The following is a 16,120-nucleotide window of genomic DNA, read 5'->3' as shown; positions in this document are numbered from 1 at the left end:
TCATATACAGTTACTTAGATCATAGTCATAGGGTGAAAAATATGATGGTCAGATGATCACAACAAGTAGGCCATTTTCTCCAAACAATACTAGTCAATTGACTGAGAACATCTACGAATACTACGCTATCTGTCACAGACTAGACACATTACGGATTTAGACTCGGAACACAATATGAATATTACGTGAATGATGGTGAAGGTTATTTGCGTTAATACAGTAAGTAGACACCCTTGCACTATCACTTTCCAAAAGCTTCCAGCTGTCAAAAGGTTTCCTAGCAACAAGCCAGCGCCTTGCTCCACTCTTACTTCCATCATACACAATGCGTACATTGTTCAAAAAGACGCTCTTATTCAGGAATGCATGGTCGTCTCCCCGTGTGCTACACAGCTCACGCACCTCATATGTCAGAATCCTGTCCTCGTCCCACTCGCCTTTGACAGTTAAATTGTCTGAGCCAGCCGCTATTGAAGCACATCTGCAGGAAAAAAGTAGGAAGAGCGACGGCGGCGAAAAAGGAGTCGAACTGTCATGCACTTTATCTGCGTTTAGTGAGTGTAGCGTCTAAACTGTAACATCAAAACTCCGCCTCCCTGGTGGTCACATGAATGTAGACAAATTCGAGGAGGTATCGCCTTCAAGCGGATAATAGGGGAATAGCAATATGTCTACACAGAGACGAATGGACACCAGGGGTCCTCGTCGTGTTTGGAAAACGATTGCTGCATGAAATTTCAGATGCCAAGTGCTGCAATGCCACCGAAATGACCAGAAACATTTTTTTCTCATGGACCATTATTGTTTTGGGGTCACGAAACCTGGAAAATGTCTCAAAAACGAGAATACATGTTTGGTTGGTTTGCTCTTGCTGTTTTAATATTCTCAGGTTCACTTTTCACAAAAATATAGTTAATGGAGGTGAAAAAAAAGGAAAACAGTAAAACTAAAACACAGAAAAAAATATCGATTTTGAAATAATAGAATAACAAGTTTTACTTAACACTGTGTAACTAAAACCACTCTCATGACAACTTATTCAAGAAGGATTTTCAAAACAAAACAAAACAAAAAAAATCCTCTGAGGGCCACATACAGAAAACTTATACAATGTTATTTCAATTTGGTTTCAATTCAGTTTATTAAAAACACAATCACTCGATTAAGCAATTGGGTTTATACAATGTATTACAGTTATCAAATGTTGTACAGTACTTGTAAAATGGGATAAGACAAGTAGTTTATGATTTTTCAAGATATTTGGGTGAAACTGTTTCCCATTACAATAGAGTTGCCCTTACACCGAATTCGAGTTGAATCTATCTTTACATTCAGAAACAAGAGTATTATGTAGTAAGATGACCATTTTCAAAGCAGTTCATTGGAGATGAACAGAGCAGGAGGTGGTAGAAAAACTGCTTCTACAAGGCCATTTTCCATTATAAAGAGATGTGTAGTAATTATTTAAAGTGTAGGGATAAATTGTAGTTTTTTACATTGAGTAAAAAACACCGACAAAAAAAACCGACTTAATATGTAGTAGTGGTAGTAGTAGTGGTTATCTCCATCAACTAATGAATTTGAAGTGTCAGTGCTCATCGCTTTTGTTGTTGTTGTTGTTGTTTTATTTAGTTATTTTTGTTTTTTTATCCGCATGTTGGCCACAAATGGACCCACAAATGGGCACTGCTGCTTTAGATTCTCGACTCGGTGCCACTTGTCAACATGTTGTATAGTCATAACCACCATCAAATTGACACAACGCTGCGAAAGAATACAAACTTGAAACGTTTAAGTTTTCTACACGCACTTTTGTAAACACAAACACACTCACACACACGAAGAAACACAACTTTCCAATAACCACAAAGGCAACACGAGATTGGAGTCGACCAACTGGAGCGTGTTGATTTTTTTCCCCTTTTTTTCAGGAAGCACGCTATCAAATTTCACTCAGAATTTAAGCCAAGTCTATCCATGTAGTCAGGGCCACCTCGAACTCTGTTCATAACATTTGTTGGTAAGTTTGTTTAGTTATTCCTTTCTTTTAGCTTTTCACACTTTTGTGCAGTGCATCGAAGTTGTTTTGGACTGATTTCCATTTTGTATAGCAATCGAGCATCGATGTGTTTACTGCGCACTTAGTGAAGTTGATGATTTGTTTGACAGGAAACCGAATATTGAAACTTATACCGATACATGTTTTTCGGTATAGTAGCATTCTACGTATTATTTTGTCTGTCTTTTATCTACCCCCTTTCGTACCAGCGGCGTTACAGAGAACGCAGTCGTTGAAATTCAGGTTTTGTGTTATCATATGTGTATGTTCGCTCATCTGTTAATATAAAACGAAACGTACCTAATTGAACTATTAAATGTCCACCGTGAGTCTTTTCTTATTAGTGATTTGCAAGTGACGCCGCTGCAATGTGTGGTTAAATAAAATATAAATCACTGTACTGTTATATGTTTGACTGGATTTCTATCTTAATAAATGACCTTATTCGACTACTTTTGTAAATATGTATTATTGTGTTTGGCTCGATACATCAAATACATTGCAGAAGTGATACAAACATGGTATTTTATTTTACATCGGCCAAAATTAACGACAAATACAAATAACAACAACTCATTTATACTGTTCATAAACTTAAGTAGTTTTTATTTGCGACGATCGCAATCAGTCATTCATTCAAATTAACATCGAAAGTCTGCTTGCGCATAATAGTACATTCCAAAAAGTCATGTTCAGTGCCCAAACAAGTTGAGACGTAGCTGACTAATTCAACATAGATTTTTAAAATTCCCTCCCTAATTGAATATGGTCCGTGAAGATAGGGGCAGTATTGTTCTTTGCCAACCTTCTAATCGATGTTTTATGTTAGTGCTCATACGATTTCTCGAGGAACCATCCTGGTGGCAGCACAAGAAATGTAACTGGGTAACTGGTTTGATGGCAGTCTTTCCGTTTATGCACCTTGAAGTTGTGTGCTTGCATAGATTTGATGAACAACTGCAGTTGTAAATTGCGGGATGTGTAACCCCTGTACCATTTTCTTCTAATTTCAGTCTTGTTGGATACCTCTCACTAAGGAAAATCACATGCAGCGTTCTCATGGAGAAGCTGCACTCTCTACTACTGCCGTTTCCTTCGTTGAGATGACCCCAGGATAGGCGGAATAATGAGAGTGAAGGGAATTCACTATTTGGGATAAAATATCCTCAAACTGAATCCAAAATCAACGCATTAATCTCACTGGAGAGGAAAACATTCCCAAATTTTCAGTCAGCCCTCATAATGATGATGTTGGTGTGGTTGGGTCTACTTTGGCTACAACGCTGCAGTGCTCACAGCCTCTTCACCTGCGAGCCAATTCAGGTTCACCGATGTATGGGGCTGTCCTACAACGTGACTTTCTTTCCCAACATGATGGAGCACTACGATCAGGATGTTGCAGCCATTAACATGGAGGTGAGCCTTTTTCATTAAAAACAAAACAAACAAAAAAAGTCCAACACTCCCTTATAACTTAAGGAACAAATAAAAGACAGTTAAGCAAAAGTGAATCGAATCACCAATGCACCTCATAATTTGTATTATTAAAATTCCTATCTATCACACAAATATAAAAGAAACCGATTAAATGGGTCGGTTACGGCCATTCAAACATCCACCAAAAATAATAGGCCGAATTGTCAATATTTCACGAATAATTGAACTTTTTGCCCTTGTGTACAGCAACCATTTACTGCAGCATTTACTGGTATGACAGCAATTTTGTCATCCATTGTAGTAATTATGTAAACACAAATGTTAAGCTGTGTGTAATATCACGTGTCCTTTGTGCTTGCGGGACACTTTGGGCTGTTTGGCGTTCACACAGAGGTTGCATTTATTTGGAAAAATTGGATTTCACGAAGAATTCAGAATTGAGAATTAAGCCCTGCAGTGTGAATCTAGCGTTATTTGCTGTCGTCAAGGTCGCCACGATTAGAGAACGGGAATTTTCAGTATGAATCTGTGCTTTAATTTTAATATATGTAAACCGCTCCTGAGTGTAAATCACTGGACCAGCCACACAAATGTGAAATAAAGTGTGTCCGAAAAAGACAAGTGCCATTTCAGAGAAAGAGGCATCTGTTTGTGATTTTATTTGTTCGAGTAGATGACTCGACTGATGGTTGATTGGGACGCAGTGTCTGTAGAGTGGAGCGCATCAATTTGAAGAAATACTATATGCTGTTTTGTTCGAGTTCATCTTGAAATAACAAAGCACATTTTACAATATGTGAGTGATTGTTTGTAATATGTTGTCTTGTCTCTTGACATAACTTTTCTTCTTCAATAGTTGCATCATATCACCATCCCAAAGGCCATAGGTTTGGGTTGCACATGTTCAAATAGCGGGTATTAACAGTAATGTGCTGAGGGAATCTTTTGTGCGTTATCTTGCAAAGTTGAAGGCTTCTGATTTCACATCAGCTTCAGCCACAGGCAACTTATCATCGACTTTGTTGTGTGGAGCCTTTGATTTGTTGAGGAAGGGGATGGACACGCCCAGGCACACAAAGCCTGTGCTGCATACCACAATGAATACACTCTCCCTGTTAATCACTCACTAGTTTCATCTTCTGTACACAATCATACCTCCTCTAAGTAAGTATGCAATGGTTTTATCAACGTCAGGACATGTCCTCTGATTTATTCTTAGCCCAGCTCAGCATATCACAAAGGACTTTCTCGACTAGAGCTACCCGTGTTCAGCCCATGGCCCAACATTCCACTAACATTCACCTGTATTTGAAAGTGAGACGTGTCAGAGTACAAAGGGGAGTGAATCAGCCAGTGCCATACTGTTTCAGAGAGGGATCTTTTGAGACATCTCAAGTTTGAATAGAAAATTCACCCAACGGCTGACCTCATAAGAAGTTTGTTTTGCTAAGTTTGCAAGAGGAACTCACTAACCAGGATTCCTCAACCTCCGCTAAGGAGAAACAAGGACACTTACTGTGAAAACGGTACACTGGCCCCAGAGATGTGGCCTGCCAGATTGGATTTCAGCACGGGAGGGGGGAGGTTCAATAGCGGTCTGTGTTGAAATGTTTGTTAGAGTTACAAATATTATTAGCGGAGTGGCAATGGTGTATGAGTTCCCAATTATTTTAAATAGTCCATATACTATACAGTATATTATAATGTATAGTAGTATGGCTGTTGATGTGCAGTACATAATAAACGCTATGCAAGTGCTGTTTCAGCCATAAACCTCCTGACTGTACATCCCCAAGTGAATTTCTTTCCACCTATACGGAGACAAAATAATAAACTCTTTATCCAAGCAGTAAATGGCTTCTTGTGTGGCGCTGTTATCTCACAAATTGAAATACTCCACTCTGCACACAAATGAAACGGCTGGTTCCCTGTTCTCTCTCGCCACAAAATGCCAGCGAATCTAGCGTGGTGAAACACTTCTTGGGTGTCGGTGTGAACACAGAATAATGAATTTAAGAAGCCAGTTTGAACTAAAAGAATGAAGATGTATTTTTGTCTTGATTTGAACTGTTACCAAACCAGCTATACTGAACATTGTTTTATTCATGTCATTGCAGCCATTTATGCCCTTGGCAAATCTTCGCTGTTCCCCAAATGTTCACCACTTCCTGTGCCAGGCTTTCTTCCCAGTGTGCACTGAGCAGAATACAGTGCTACAGCCTTGCAAGGAAGACTGTGAGGCTGTAATGTCCGATTGTCAGGAGACTATTCGGATTTTTGGAATTATTTGGCCTCCTGAGCTACAGTGTGATAAGTAAGTATTACCAATCCACAGCAGTCATGCGAGGTCAGCCCACTTATGTTGGTCTATTCTGTTCTAGGCTTGACACGTGTAGCATTGGAGATAATTCTAAGCTTCCTGCAACCACACCAGTGAGCTCTACATCAGCTAAGAGGGACTTGGGCTTTTGGTGCCCACTGCAGTTGAAAGCCAAACCTGGCCACGGCGCATCATTCCTAGGAGCTCCGGACTGTGCTCCACCTTGTTCCAATATGTATTTCAAAGCCCATGATGTTGAATTTGCCAAGAGTTTCATTGGCGTTTGCTCTATCATTTGCTTGGGGGCCACGCTCTTTACCTTCCTCACTTTCCTCATTGATGTCAAACGCTTTCGCTATCCCGAGCGTCCCATAATCTTCTATGCCGTGTGCTACAGCTTTGTATCACTTATATACTTTATTGGCTTCCTGCTGGGCAACAGAGCAGCCTGTAGCAATGCAGTCCATCCTACTAGTGTGGACACGGTTGTCTTGGGCTCTCAAAGCAAAGGCTGCACTCTGCTTTTTATGCTTCTCTACTTCTTCTCAATCGCTGGAATCGTCTGGTGGGTCATTCTCACCATCACCTGGTTCTTGGCAGCTGGACCCAAATGGAGCTGCGAAGCCATCGAGAAGAAAGCGGTAAGATTAAAAGATTAGGTCTGTAAGTGAACACATGAAAAGATTTGGCCCTGCTCTGACAAGACCGTAATGATTTTGAGGCTTCAAATGTGACAAGTGACAGGCTTGAATATGCGTTCAAGGGTAATGTTGCATGCTGTTCAAAGGTCTCCCGTGTGTTCTGCCATTAGGTGTGGTTCCACTCTGTCGCCTGGGGAATCCCCGGAGCGCTAACTGTGATGCTGCTAGCTCTGAACAAGGTTGAAGGGGACAACATTAGTGGGGTTTGCTTCGTGGGACTTTACGATCTGGAGGCCTTGCGCTACTTCGTTATCGCGCCCCTGTGTGTGGGCGTCATCGTCGGTCTCTTCCTCATTCTTGCGGGCATCATTTCTCTAAACCACGTGCGGCAGGTTATCCAGCACGATGAGCGCAACCAGGAGAAACTCAAGAAGTTCATGATCCGCATCGCTGTGTTCAGCTGCCTTTACCTGGTCCCACTGGTCACCCTGTTAGCGTGCTACACCTATGAACAGAGTCAACGCAGCTCCTGGGAGAACACATGGATCAACGACCGCTGCCAAGAATACAGCATCCCCTGCTCATACAAGGTAAGCCAACCCCTGTAACATTCCCGGGAGGTAGAAAAACACTTAAGCTAAGGATAAAGAGCAGAATGCTTTACTTTTTCTAAATTGCTTGGTGGAAGGGAGTAAAGCGAAGAGCTTGTCTTCAAAAGTGCACGGCTTCACTTAGCCTAGCGCATAAGTGACAAAGCTTTTGCTTTGGCTTATCTCCAAGCCACTTTGTTTTTTCAAAAGGAAAGAAATTATGTTCAGTTCACTTCGCCAACAGTTGTGAAGACCAAGTTCCCCTTCTTTGCTGACAATAGTAGTGTATTACTTCTTGTTCTTCTTCTTAATAGTCTTGTTGGCATGATGCCATTTACATAGCTGACAAAATGCAAACAATCAGGATTTACATTCCAAACTTTTTCTGTAATGAGCCGAGTTAAATTATGCACATACACAACATGCATTTTACTGTACTGTATATACAAGTATATAGGTACGCAATCACAAAATTTCCACTTCACTTTTCACACTGTTGTGGTGAATGGAAGATTTTTGTAAAATTGTAGTGTTTCTATTGCTGAATATACAGTGGACCCCCGGTTTACGAACTCCTCATTTACGAACTTTTCGACTTATGAGCGTGGACCGCGGCATTTTTTGTCCCCCTTATACACACAAACCTTTCGTCTTACGAACAATCCGGCATGCCGGTCAACGTGTTCGTACAATCTATTTCGCTTTGATGCAACTACGTATTCAAATGATCACGCATGACACGTCACCGCTGAACGCCATTGCTCTTACAATGTCACAGTCACTGTTTCAGTCACGGTGTCAGTCACGTAGTCAGTCACGGAGATGCCGATATGCTATTGGTCGATTAAGGTCACAGTCCCGGTCTCACCCACGAAGATGCGGATATGCTATTGGTCGGCGTCACGTCAATCACAGAAATGCCGATATGCTATTGGCCGAACGCCTTTATCTAGCTTGATGGCACAGCTGGTCGGGATGGAAGGAAGGAGAGAAAAGGAAGGAATGTTGTGAAGACATTGCAAACTTTATCAGTTAGACATGGTTTCTAAAATTGCAAGTGGCGGTAAAGGAAGAAGTAAGAGGATGATGATAATAGAAACGAAGCAGGAGATAATAAAAAAAAATACGAAGGAGGCGCACGCATAATTAACCTTGCTCGTGAGTATGGCCGTAACCGCTCGGCAATCTTTTAAGGGCTAGACTTTCTTTGCCGGTTGATGGACCGCGGTCAACAACAAAATGGAGAAGCTTCTTCTATTATGGATTAAAGAGAAGGAAATCGCCGGTGATATGTTCTCGTTTAAGAAAATAAATCAATAAATTCTGCGGGTTGGTCTCTGCTCCCCTCCGCCTCCACCCAGCTAAAGTCACGTCGCCCCAAAGGTAAATGTCATTTTGCCTTTGTATATTTATGTTATCTAATTTAACTGTACAGTAGATTATGTTACAAATTTTTAATATATGTATGAATTCGTGATTTTTTTACCTAAGGTTTTTTGCACGCATTCACTAACATAGTTTGGATTGCCCGTCATACGAGCAGTTCGAGTTACGAGCGTAGCCGCTGAACGGATTAAGTTCGTAACACGGGGGCCCACTGTACACGCTTTTGTTGTGCTCATTAATTATCCCGCTGTAAATCCAAGCCATATTTATGTTGAGGAATTAAAAAAAAAAAAAGGCCTCAAATGCATTTTAGTTGTTAGTGTTATTTGTAGTTGTTGGTTGGGGGGGCATATCTTAAATTATGCTTCACTATCATTATGTTTTATATCAGTAGTGGTTGTGCACTTTCTGGACTGTGGTTCTCACATGATCACATGAGTGTACGTTTACCCCTGGGAGTATAAAATATAGTGAAAGTTTAAAAAAAATATTTTTATTTAATTTGTTTAATTTGCAATTTGTAAATTTATTTAATTTGCTATTTGCAATTTCATTATGTATCCCAGCACCCACCCCCATATTACAAAAGTTCAACACCTGACTGTCATATGCAACTTGACATGCAACATAACCTGTCAATCACTTGGAAACTTTAGCTAAAAACAACTTATAATTTTGTTTGGAACAAATCCCAAAGAATCACGTTGTTGATCCTGTTTATGTGCGCAAATCTTTATTTATAACTAATTTCTTCCTTTTTTTTTATTTTTGAAATATTCAATTCATAGTTTGAAAGACCATGGTAAAAATTTGAAAAAATCAAACACTTGGCACACAGAAACTAAAAATGCTTTCAGTAAATAAATAAATAAATAAATATTATTTATTTGCTCTGAAAGCCACATCATCCTTCTCACTATCTCACTGTGTATGTAATATCAACAGCAGTCTGGCCAACGGTAATATCGGGGGGGGGGAGTGCTGGCTGCTCCAAGAGCCACATCATCCTTCTCACTATGTATGTAATATATGTAATATCAACAGCGGCCAGAGACGGCCCCAAAAGTTATCAATGTCGCAATCTTGCAGTGGCCGAGACCGTGCTAAATATTGTGCTGACAATGCTGTGCTATCGTTAGCTTAGCACAGTAACTACAGTTCAACAGCTGTTAAGTGAAGCAAACGCTGCACATACCAGTTGTCCCAAGTTCTCGCTTCCATCTTTCTACACGCCAGATGAGTGCTCTTGCTTGGCTCCATTTTGTATTGAAAGCTCGGCTGGCCGTCTTTGATCGTTCCCGGTGACCGCAAAGCGGCCGCCATAATTCAGTCCTGCCCCCTGCGTGAGCCGTTGAATGTTCCCGAAGTTGATTGGCTGTCGTGACGCCAAACGCTGAAAAAGTAAAAAAAAAAAATAACTTCACGCGAAAGGCGAAATTTCGCTTCTCTTGACCGCGCGCGGCCATACGCGTGGCTCCATTTGCGTCCATCTTGTCGCCCAACGTGCATTCGCGCCCAGTCACGCGAACTCCATTGACTACAATACAAAACTCTCCGCTTTTTAGCCTTGTTCGCGTTCAGTGCGCGCGTGCCATTACACTAAAGCATCTCCAAAACATTAATTCAGGTGCAGCCCACGCGGCCTGGTACCAGTTGATCCACAGACCGGTACCGGTCCGCGGACCGGGGGTTGGGGACCACTGACAACAACTACAACTGACTACAACTTCTTTGATTAATGTCACAACTTTACCATTTTCATAACACGGTCTCTCAATTTTTTTTAATTTTTTTTTTGTGTGCCACTTAGCCTCTGTAGGGTCATTGGTGAAGTGAAGCCCATCCCAGCTAACTTTGGGCAAGAGTTGGAGATGTGGCACCATCTGACATGCAGGGCACAGATCAATAAACAAAACAAAATGTCACCATTGTTGAATCCCTTTTGTTTTCTCTTTCAGACAATCGTGCATGAGCGACCTGACCTGTCTTTGTTCCTGGTAAAGTACTTGATGACACTGGTTGTTGGAATATCTGCAGTGTTCTGGGTCAGCAGCAAAAAGACCTGCTCTGAATGGGCCTACTTTTTCAACAGGACCCGCAAAAGAGAGTAAGCACGGTTTGATTTCCGTGTCATGTTTTGTATTGATGACAGACATTTTTAGGTTAGTCGCATTCCTCCATGCTTCTTGATCCATAGTCCCATCAGTGAGAGCCGACGGGTGCTCCAGGAGTCCTGCGAGTTCTTCCTCAAGCATAACAGCCGTGTCCAGCACAAGAAGAAGCACTACAAGTCAAAGTCGCATAAGCTCAAAGTCATCTCAAAGTCTATGGGCACAAGCACCGCCGCCACACCTACCAACGCCTCCATCAGTGCAGGAATTTCACCTCTGGGAAATCATGAGCTCCATAACCAAGGCGCTGTGAGGGAGCACCTGGACAAGGCCACTTCGAGCCGAAGCTCCAGGCGTGAAGACAGGGAGCGAGAAGGGGGAGAGAAACGAAGCAAAGGTGGGAGTTCCGGTAAAGTTAGCTGCCAATCGGGGAGTTTACACAGCAGAGTTTCTGATGCGAGGTAAGTCACAGTCAGTCTACTTATTTGAAAGGCACAATCGTAACAATTATATCTGATGCACAAAATCTATTCCGGAATGCTAGTGTATGTCATCCAATATTTAGAAAATGTTTCCTACAGAAAATGATGGATATTTAATTTAAGCATTTGAACCTATTTTTAGTTGTACATGCAGGCGAGTTTTAAAGTTATATTTTAAACTTTAAAGTCTAAAATTTAAGTTAACCACTATTGAGATCTGTTATTTCAAACACTGAGCGATTGTATTTAAAGTTAAATGTACGGTGTAATATTAGATCTACCTTATACACAACTTTCAAACCGCCACGTATCACACAACTGTAAAAAGAAGAATAAAACCTAACAGTTATAATACTTCCAAATTCAGAAGCATTCCCCTTTAGAATTTACTCTACACAGGACATCAAAACCTCTCTCATCGCCTTTTATACGTAAAGAAGGTTTACATAACCAAGGACTAATTTTGTTTGTGTCCTAGGATGATGCCAAAGATTGAACCAACAGAGGTTAGATCACTTCCGATCACACAGCAGGATTCAGCTTTGAGCCCATCTTCCTGTACTGAAGACCCCACCCACCAGCAGGTGTCCAAAGTGTCTGAGGAGAAAAAGGACATCAAAGACAGCAACTGCTGAGATACTATAGAAAAAAAAAAAGAAAAAAATCCTACTGTATTGACGGCAGGCTCTGTGGTTCTTTCAACCCTGGTTTTTATCAGTAGGTTGAGGAAAGTTTGGATAGCCACAATATAATATTTACTTTCACAACTTCAAAAGTATTTTTTCTATCTGCATTTTGAGACTATTTAATAGATGTAGTCATTTAGATTTGTTTTTACCAATAACAGCTCTATGCCAACTACGATATTACCTGTGGACTGAGTTGAACTTCTGGTCCTTAATGACAAGCTCGGTGTCAGTCTTGATGTGAGTCCATTTCTTTTCTTTCCATTCAGTGAATTAGTCACTACACTGGGTGTTTTAATGTGAGGTAAGTATGTGTCCAAACCTTCAATGTGAAGGTTTAATTTGGGTTTTGTCTCACTCATCAAGTAAGTCTTATACAGTTCTACGACTTTAAAATTGAGTCACTGTAGAGGACATTTAATTTCTGTTTGTCTTTTTTGAAAGTTATTCAGTGAATGTTACTTTTAAATGTATGAAATGAGAAAAGTTCCTCAATTTTAAAGGTAAACCCAGATGTTGCACATATATGGGTGAATTCAGCATTGGCATTGTAAAACAACACTGTGGAGACAACCTAAGGTTACTTGTTTTAAAGTGGGATTGAAATTTTCAAATGTGTTACTGGGTAATTTATAAAATACTGTCCACAACAATAGACATAGACAATAAATCGAAGACTTAACAAAAGGACCAACCTTTTGTTAAGTCTTTGATTTGTTCTTTAATTTACTGTGCATGGAATGTATTTTTCCTATAAGTCTTAACTTTCTTTTAAGCTGTCAAGGTGGTAACATGTGGCCGGTTAAAAGGGAAATGATTTATGGAACCGCAATCTGTTACGGATGCTGACGGTGATAGTTTTTTATTATACTGTATCTGACATTGTCTTGCTGCTGTTTTCCTGTTTGAAAATACCTTTTCTGATTTTAAAATTTTGTTTTTACATATATATATATATATAAAAAAAGAACAAAAAAATGAAACCCAAATAAAAGACTACTGCGTGCATGGATATTGCTTTTTCGGTCATAATTACCCCCATTATCGCCACGCATGCATTTTGGAGTGCACTAGTTCTGTCGCGCAGACATGCTCTCGTGAACACCATGCGTGTTGTTGGGCTGTTTGCTTTGGAACAGCTTTCTTCAAGAGCGTTGACTATTCCCTCTTTCCACTGGTCCTGCCCTCCCCCTGGATTCAAAGAGTCCAAGCTTGGAGGTGAACCGACGCTTCAGAAGTTCCCTGTTTGAGCGCCCACATGCAGCGTATGATGTCTCCTCTAGCTCGGCGCCTTTTGCTTCTGCTCGCCTGCTTGACTTTCCCCGTGTATGGCTTGGAAAAGGTGAGAAGTAGAGGATACCGAAAGGATCCTGACGGTGATAAGGTAAGACAGATTGCAAGTAACTGTCGCCATCATAAAAGATGTGGCATTTTCCAAATGTGGAGCTTGTGGACGACTGCTGCGTTCCAGATGTGTCCGTGCACTATTTATTTATAGCTAATGATCAAAGCGCAAAATTAATTTTGAAATAATTGAAAACATACCTGTGAAGCCCACAAACTACATTTTAAAAAAATGCCCATATGTGGGCCTTACTAATCTTAATTTGGCCACGAAGAAATACGTGATGCAGTTTTGGAAATGCATAAAGCATTGCCAGCCGATTCTTTGTCATTATTTCAACTATATCTGGTGACAGAAATAAAGCCCAACAGGAAGCAGGCGGTCTGCCTTTTTTATTTTATACTTTATTTAAATCGCTGCTTCAATGTCATAATACCCGAACAAATATACCAATCTTTTTCTGGATGAACTTTCACTATCAGGGTAAATCCTTGCATAAACAGGATTATAAAATGCCTAGTGGGTGGCCGCTGCTGGGATAGAATGCACACATTCTCTGTCCTCACTTGAAATGAAATTGAAAACTGTTTATTTAACAAAGACTTTGCAAACCTCCCTCAAGTTCCAACATAGAAGTCCGTATGCCCCATGTCGAGAAGCCTAGAGGAACTTTTTACTCATAAGATCCTCCCAAAGACCTCTAGTATTCCTGAGCTGCACTTTCTCACCACACAGTAGAAGAATAAGATGAACAGCATGTTGTTCTGAAATGTGATGTTGTGGTATTGGAATCCCAAACGGTGCTCAACTATCTGATGGTCAAACAGCATGGTAATCATGAAATCTTTTTGTTTTGTTTTGTTTTTCTCCGCAACATCTAAAGAAGCCACGCATTGTAATCACTGGAGAGCTGCGCTCCTCCTTCCCTTCAGTGTGTCCCAGCTGAAGCATGAAATGCATCCGAGTTCTTAACATTTTGAGCCAAATACAGCCACTTAGAGTACCGTGCTATGAGTTCGGAATATTCATTATAATTCATGCAGGCAGCACCAAACTTACAGCTGGAAGTCGGTAAGAAAGTCAGCAGTGTGACCAAGTGGACAGTGAATCCATTCATTAGTTCTCTGAATGCATGTGTTGCTCTGAAAATCAAACCAAACTGAGATGGTTTCCTAATTTTCTTGGAATGAAAATCACCACTGAAATCTTTTATACAGCTCTTACAGGACTTTGTCAAATAGTCCAAATTTCAGGTATATATTCCAGTAATTTCATAGTCAGCTGATTTTGACCACAAGCTTTCCAGTTTCTTTCAGAACTGATGTCACATACCCAAAGCTACTCATGGCTAAAACAGACCTTTGGCCATCTGCTTCCCCAGCTCACATTAGATCACCACAAAACCCTTTACATGAAGGCATTTTTCCAGATGCTCATCCTCTGAAGTACAGTTTTAGACTCCACCCGAGGGATTCAAACTGAGAAATGTCCGTGAATGTGGACTAAAAGGATAGTTCTCATCGACTGGCATTTTCATTTTATTGTCTTTTGGTCATGTACTCTGACTGACTTACTCTTACTGGCTTGTACTTTTAGATGGAATCATGCATGCAATGTGAATATAAAAATGGTTCAGCCAAAAATGAAAATAGTGTACAGTATTGTACATGTATGAGCAACACTGCAATATTCAAGACAAAGGGGACGAGGGCAGTCATTCATTTTGGAGAGGTCTGTTTTTAGAAGCCTTGTGTCTGTAATTGAGTCAGATTGAGTAAGATGTGACATTTGTAGAAATGTAGCAGCAGGAGCATGAATACATTCGTTCAGTACATTCATACAATACAGAGATATGGAGGCAGAGACCAAGAAATTTTTATCATCAGCCTCTCAAATATTGACAACATGGTAATATTGTATTTCATTAATTTGCTTCGTGGTTGTTGATCCCATTGCATTCTATTCTTTCTTGTGCTTGCACACCAATGTCACTCAAGTGGTAGGATGTTTTAAATATTGCTGCTTGTTTATGACAAAACAGCTGGCTAAAAGTAGGTGTCCACTTTGCACGCTTTTGCTCCTAGGAAGCAGGAAGTTCCAAATGAACTCTTGTGATTTACATCGCAGCATCCACATTTACCTCAGCTTGCTTGTTCCTGTAGTACAGCAGTTGCATGCAGGGTCCGTCAGGAACTCCTGGGAGAGACGGTAACCCTGGTGCCAACGGCATCCCAGGAACGCCGGGCATCCCTGGACGTGACGGACTCAAAGGTGAGAAGGGCGAATGTGTCAATGAGATCTTTGAGGAGCCATGGAGGCCCAACTACAAGCAGTGTGCCTGGAACTCCTTGAATTATGGGATCGACCTCGGAAAAATTGCTGTAAGTACAATTTGTATTCGCAACAGAATGCAAGCATAAAATGCAATTTTGAAAATTAGTCATGAAAATCCGCTTAACATATAAAACACTGACATTATTCGCCAAGTATTACGTAACTGAAAAATGTTGTACTGTGCATAGGAAATAAGAACTGCACAGATTGCAGTGACTGGATGAAGATCCTAGTATTAGAGCTTCACCGATCTCTGTCGGACCTAAAGGAGACTAGAGTAGGAACAACCAATATGATTGCTATTAATGATTTAAGGTGTCTGATTTTCTAAGTCATATTCTAGCTTTTGATGTAATCTGTGCTCAGTTAAAAAGTGTACAAATACACACATAGGTTCTGAATACTGTATACATGATTGCTAATGCATTGCACTTCACACCACATCTAATTAGGCGAGTTAGATGATAAATACCTGTACTGCACTGGGTGAGAGGAAGCGAGCAAGAGTACTGGAAATATAAGCCATTTAGCTTAATGAAACAGATGGATACATTTAGATACTGAAGATATTAGTGTGAACGACTGATGTGACCCTCCTCAAACCCCCCCCCCCCCCCCCCCCCTCCACACCTGCACTGTGCCTTCCTTGTAGGACTGTACGTTTACCAAGTTGCGTTCAGACAGCGCCCTCAGGGTCCTCTTCAGCGGCTCCCTAAGACTCAAATGCAA

General features: G+C 40.8%; 3 protein-coding genes across 7 annotated transcripts in view; 2 read left to right on the top strand and 1 right to left on the bottom strand.

The window, feature by feature from the left end:
• klhl32 (kelch-like family member 32) overlaps window positions 1–10,193 on the bottom strand; it is a 40,374-nt gene extending 30,181 nt beyond the window's left edge. For 2 of the 3 annotated variants that reach the window (XM_088409786.1, XM_088409789.1), the window contains exon 1: window positions 403–580. The gene's annotated coding sequence lies outside the window, so the exon portion shown is untranslated. Of the gene's footprint in view, window positions 1–402; window positions 581–9,628 lie in introns of those variants that run through there. The other variant, XM_088409787.1, reaches the window with a different exon arrangement.
• fzd6 (frizzled class receptor 6) lies at window positions 81–12,724 on the top strand. 2 transcript variants are annotated; one of them, XM_088409785.1, is made up of 8 exons: window positions 81–219; window positions 3,073–3,475; window positions 5,614–5,810; window positions 5,878–6,457; window positions 6,628–7,047; window positions 10,392–10,540; window positions 10,631–11,005; window positions 11,505–12,724. In XM_088409785.1, exons 2-8 carry the CDS (start codon window positions 3,302–3,304, stop codon window positions 11,659–11,661), a joined length of 2,052 nt encoding a protein of 683 aa, XP_088265911.1. In that variant the 5' UTR covers window positions 81–219; window positions 3,073–3,301; the 3' UTR covers window positions 11,662–12,724. The 2 variants fall into 2 exon arrangements, with proteins under 2 accessions (XP_088265911.1, XP_088265910.1); XM_088409784.1 differs by lacking the exon at window positions 81–219 and adding an exon at window positions 1,898–2,020.
• Window positions 12,725–12,793: 69 nt separating this feature from the next.
• The window catches only part of LOC148425727 (collagen triple helix repeat-containing protein 1-like), a 6,747-nt gene continuing 3,420 nt past the window's right edge, over window positions 12,794–16,120 (top strand). Inside the window, exons 1-3 of one of the 2 annotated variants that reach the window (XM_088411665.1) lie at window positions 12,794–13,054; window positions 15,220–15,438; window positions 16,044–16,120. The exon at window positions 16,044–16,120 is cut by the window's right edge and continues 140 nt beyond it. In XM_088411665.1, coding sequence (XP_088267791.1) covers window positions 12,971–13,054; window positions 15,220–15,438; window positions 16,044–16,120 — 380 coding nt within the window. In that variant the 5' untranslated portion in view covers window positions 12,794–12,970. Of the gene's footprint in view, window positions 13,097–15,219; window positions 15,439–16,043 lie in introns of both variants that reach the window. The other variant, XM_088411664.1, reaches the window with a different exon arrangement.

This window comes from Hippichthys cyanospilos, chromosome 3 (genome assembly GCF_059441005.1).
Source record: "Hippichthys cyanospilos isolate Australia breed blue-spotted pipefish chromosome 3, RoL_Hcya_1.0, whole genome shotgun sequence".
NCBI lineage: Eukaryota > Metazoa > Chordata > Actinopteri > Syngnathiformes > Syngnathidae > Hippichthys > Hippichthys cyanospilos.
The sequence above is the reverse complement of the archived record's forward strand: the minus strand, read 5'-3'. Positions and strand labels throughout refer to the sequence as shown.

Coding starts and splice junctions, on each gene's coding strand:
- fzd6 (XM_088409785.1), top strand. CDS start 3,302: ATGATGATGTTGGTGTGGTTGGGTCTACTTTGGCTACAACGCTGCAGT. Junction 3,476..5,613: donor TTGCAGCCATTAACATGGAG/GTGAGCCTTTTT, acceptor ATGTCATTGCAG/CCATTTATGCCCTTGGCAAA. Junction 5,811..5,877: donor CCTGAGCTACAGTGTGATAA/GTAAGTATTACC, acceptor ATTCTGTTCTAG/GCTTGACACGTGTAGCATTG.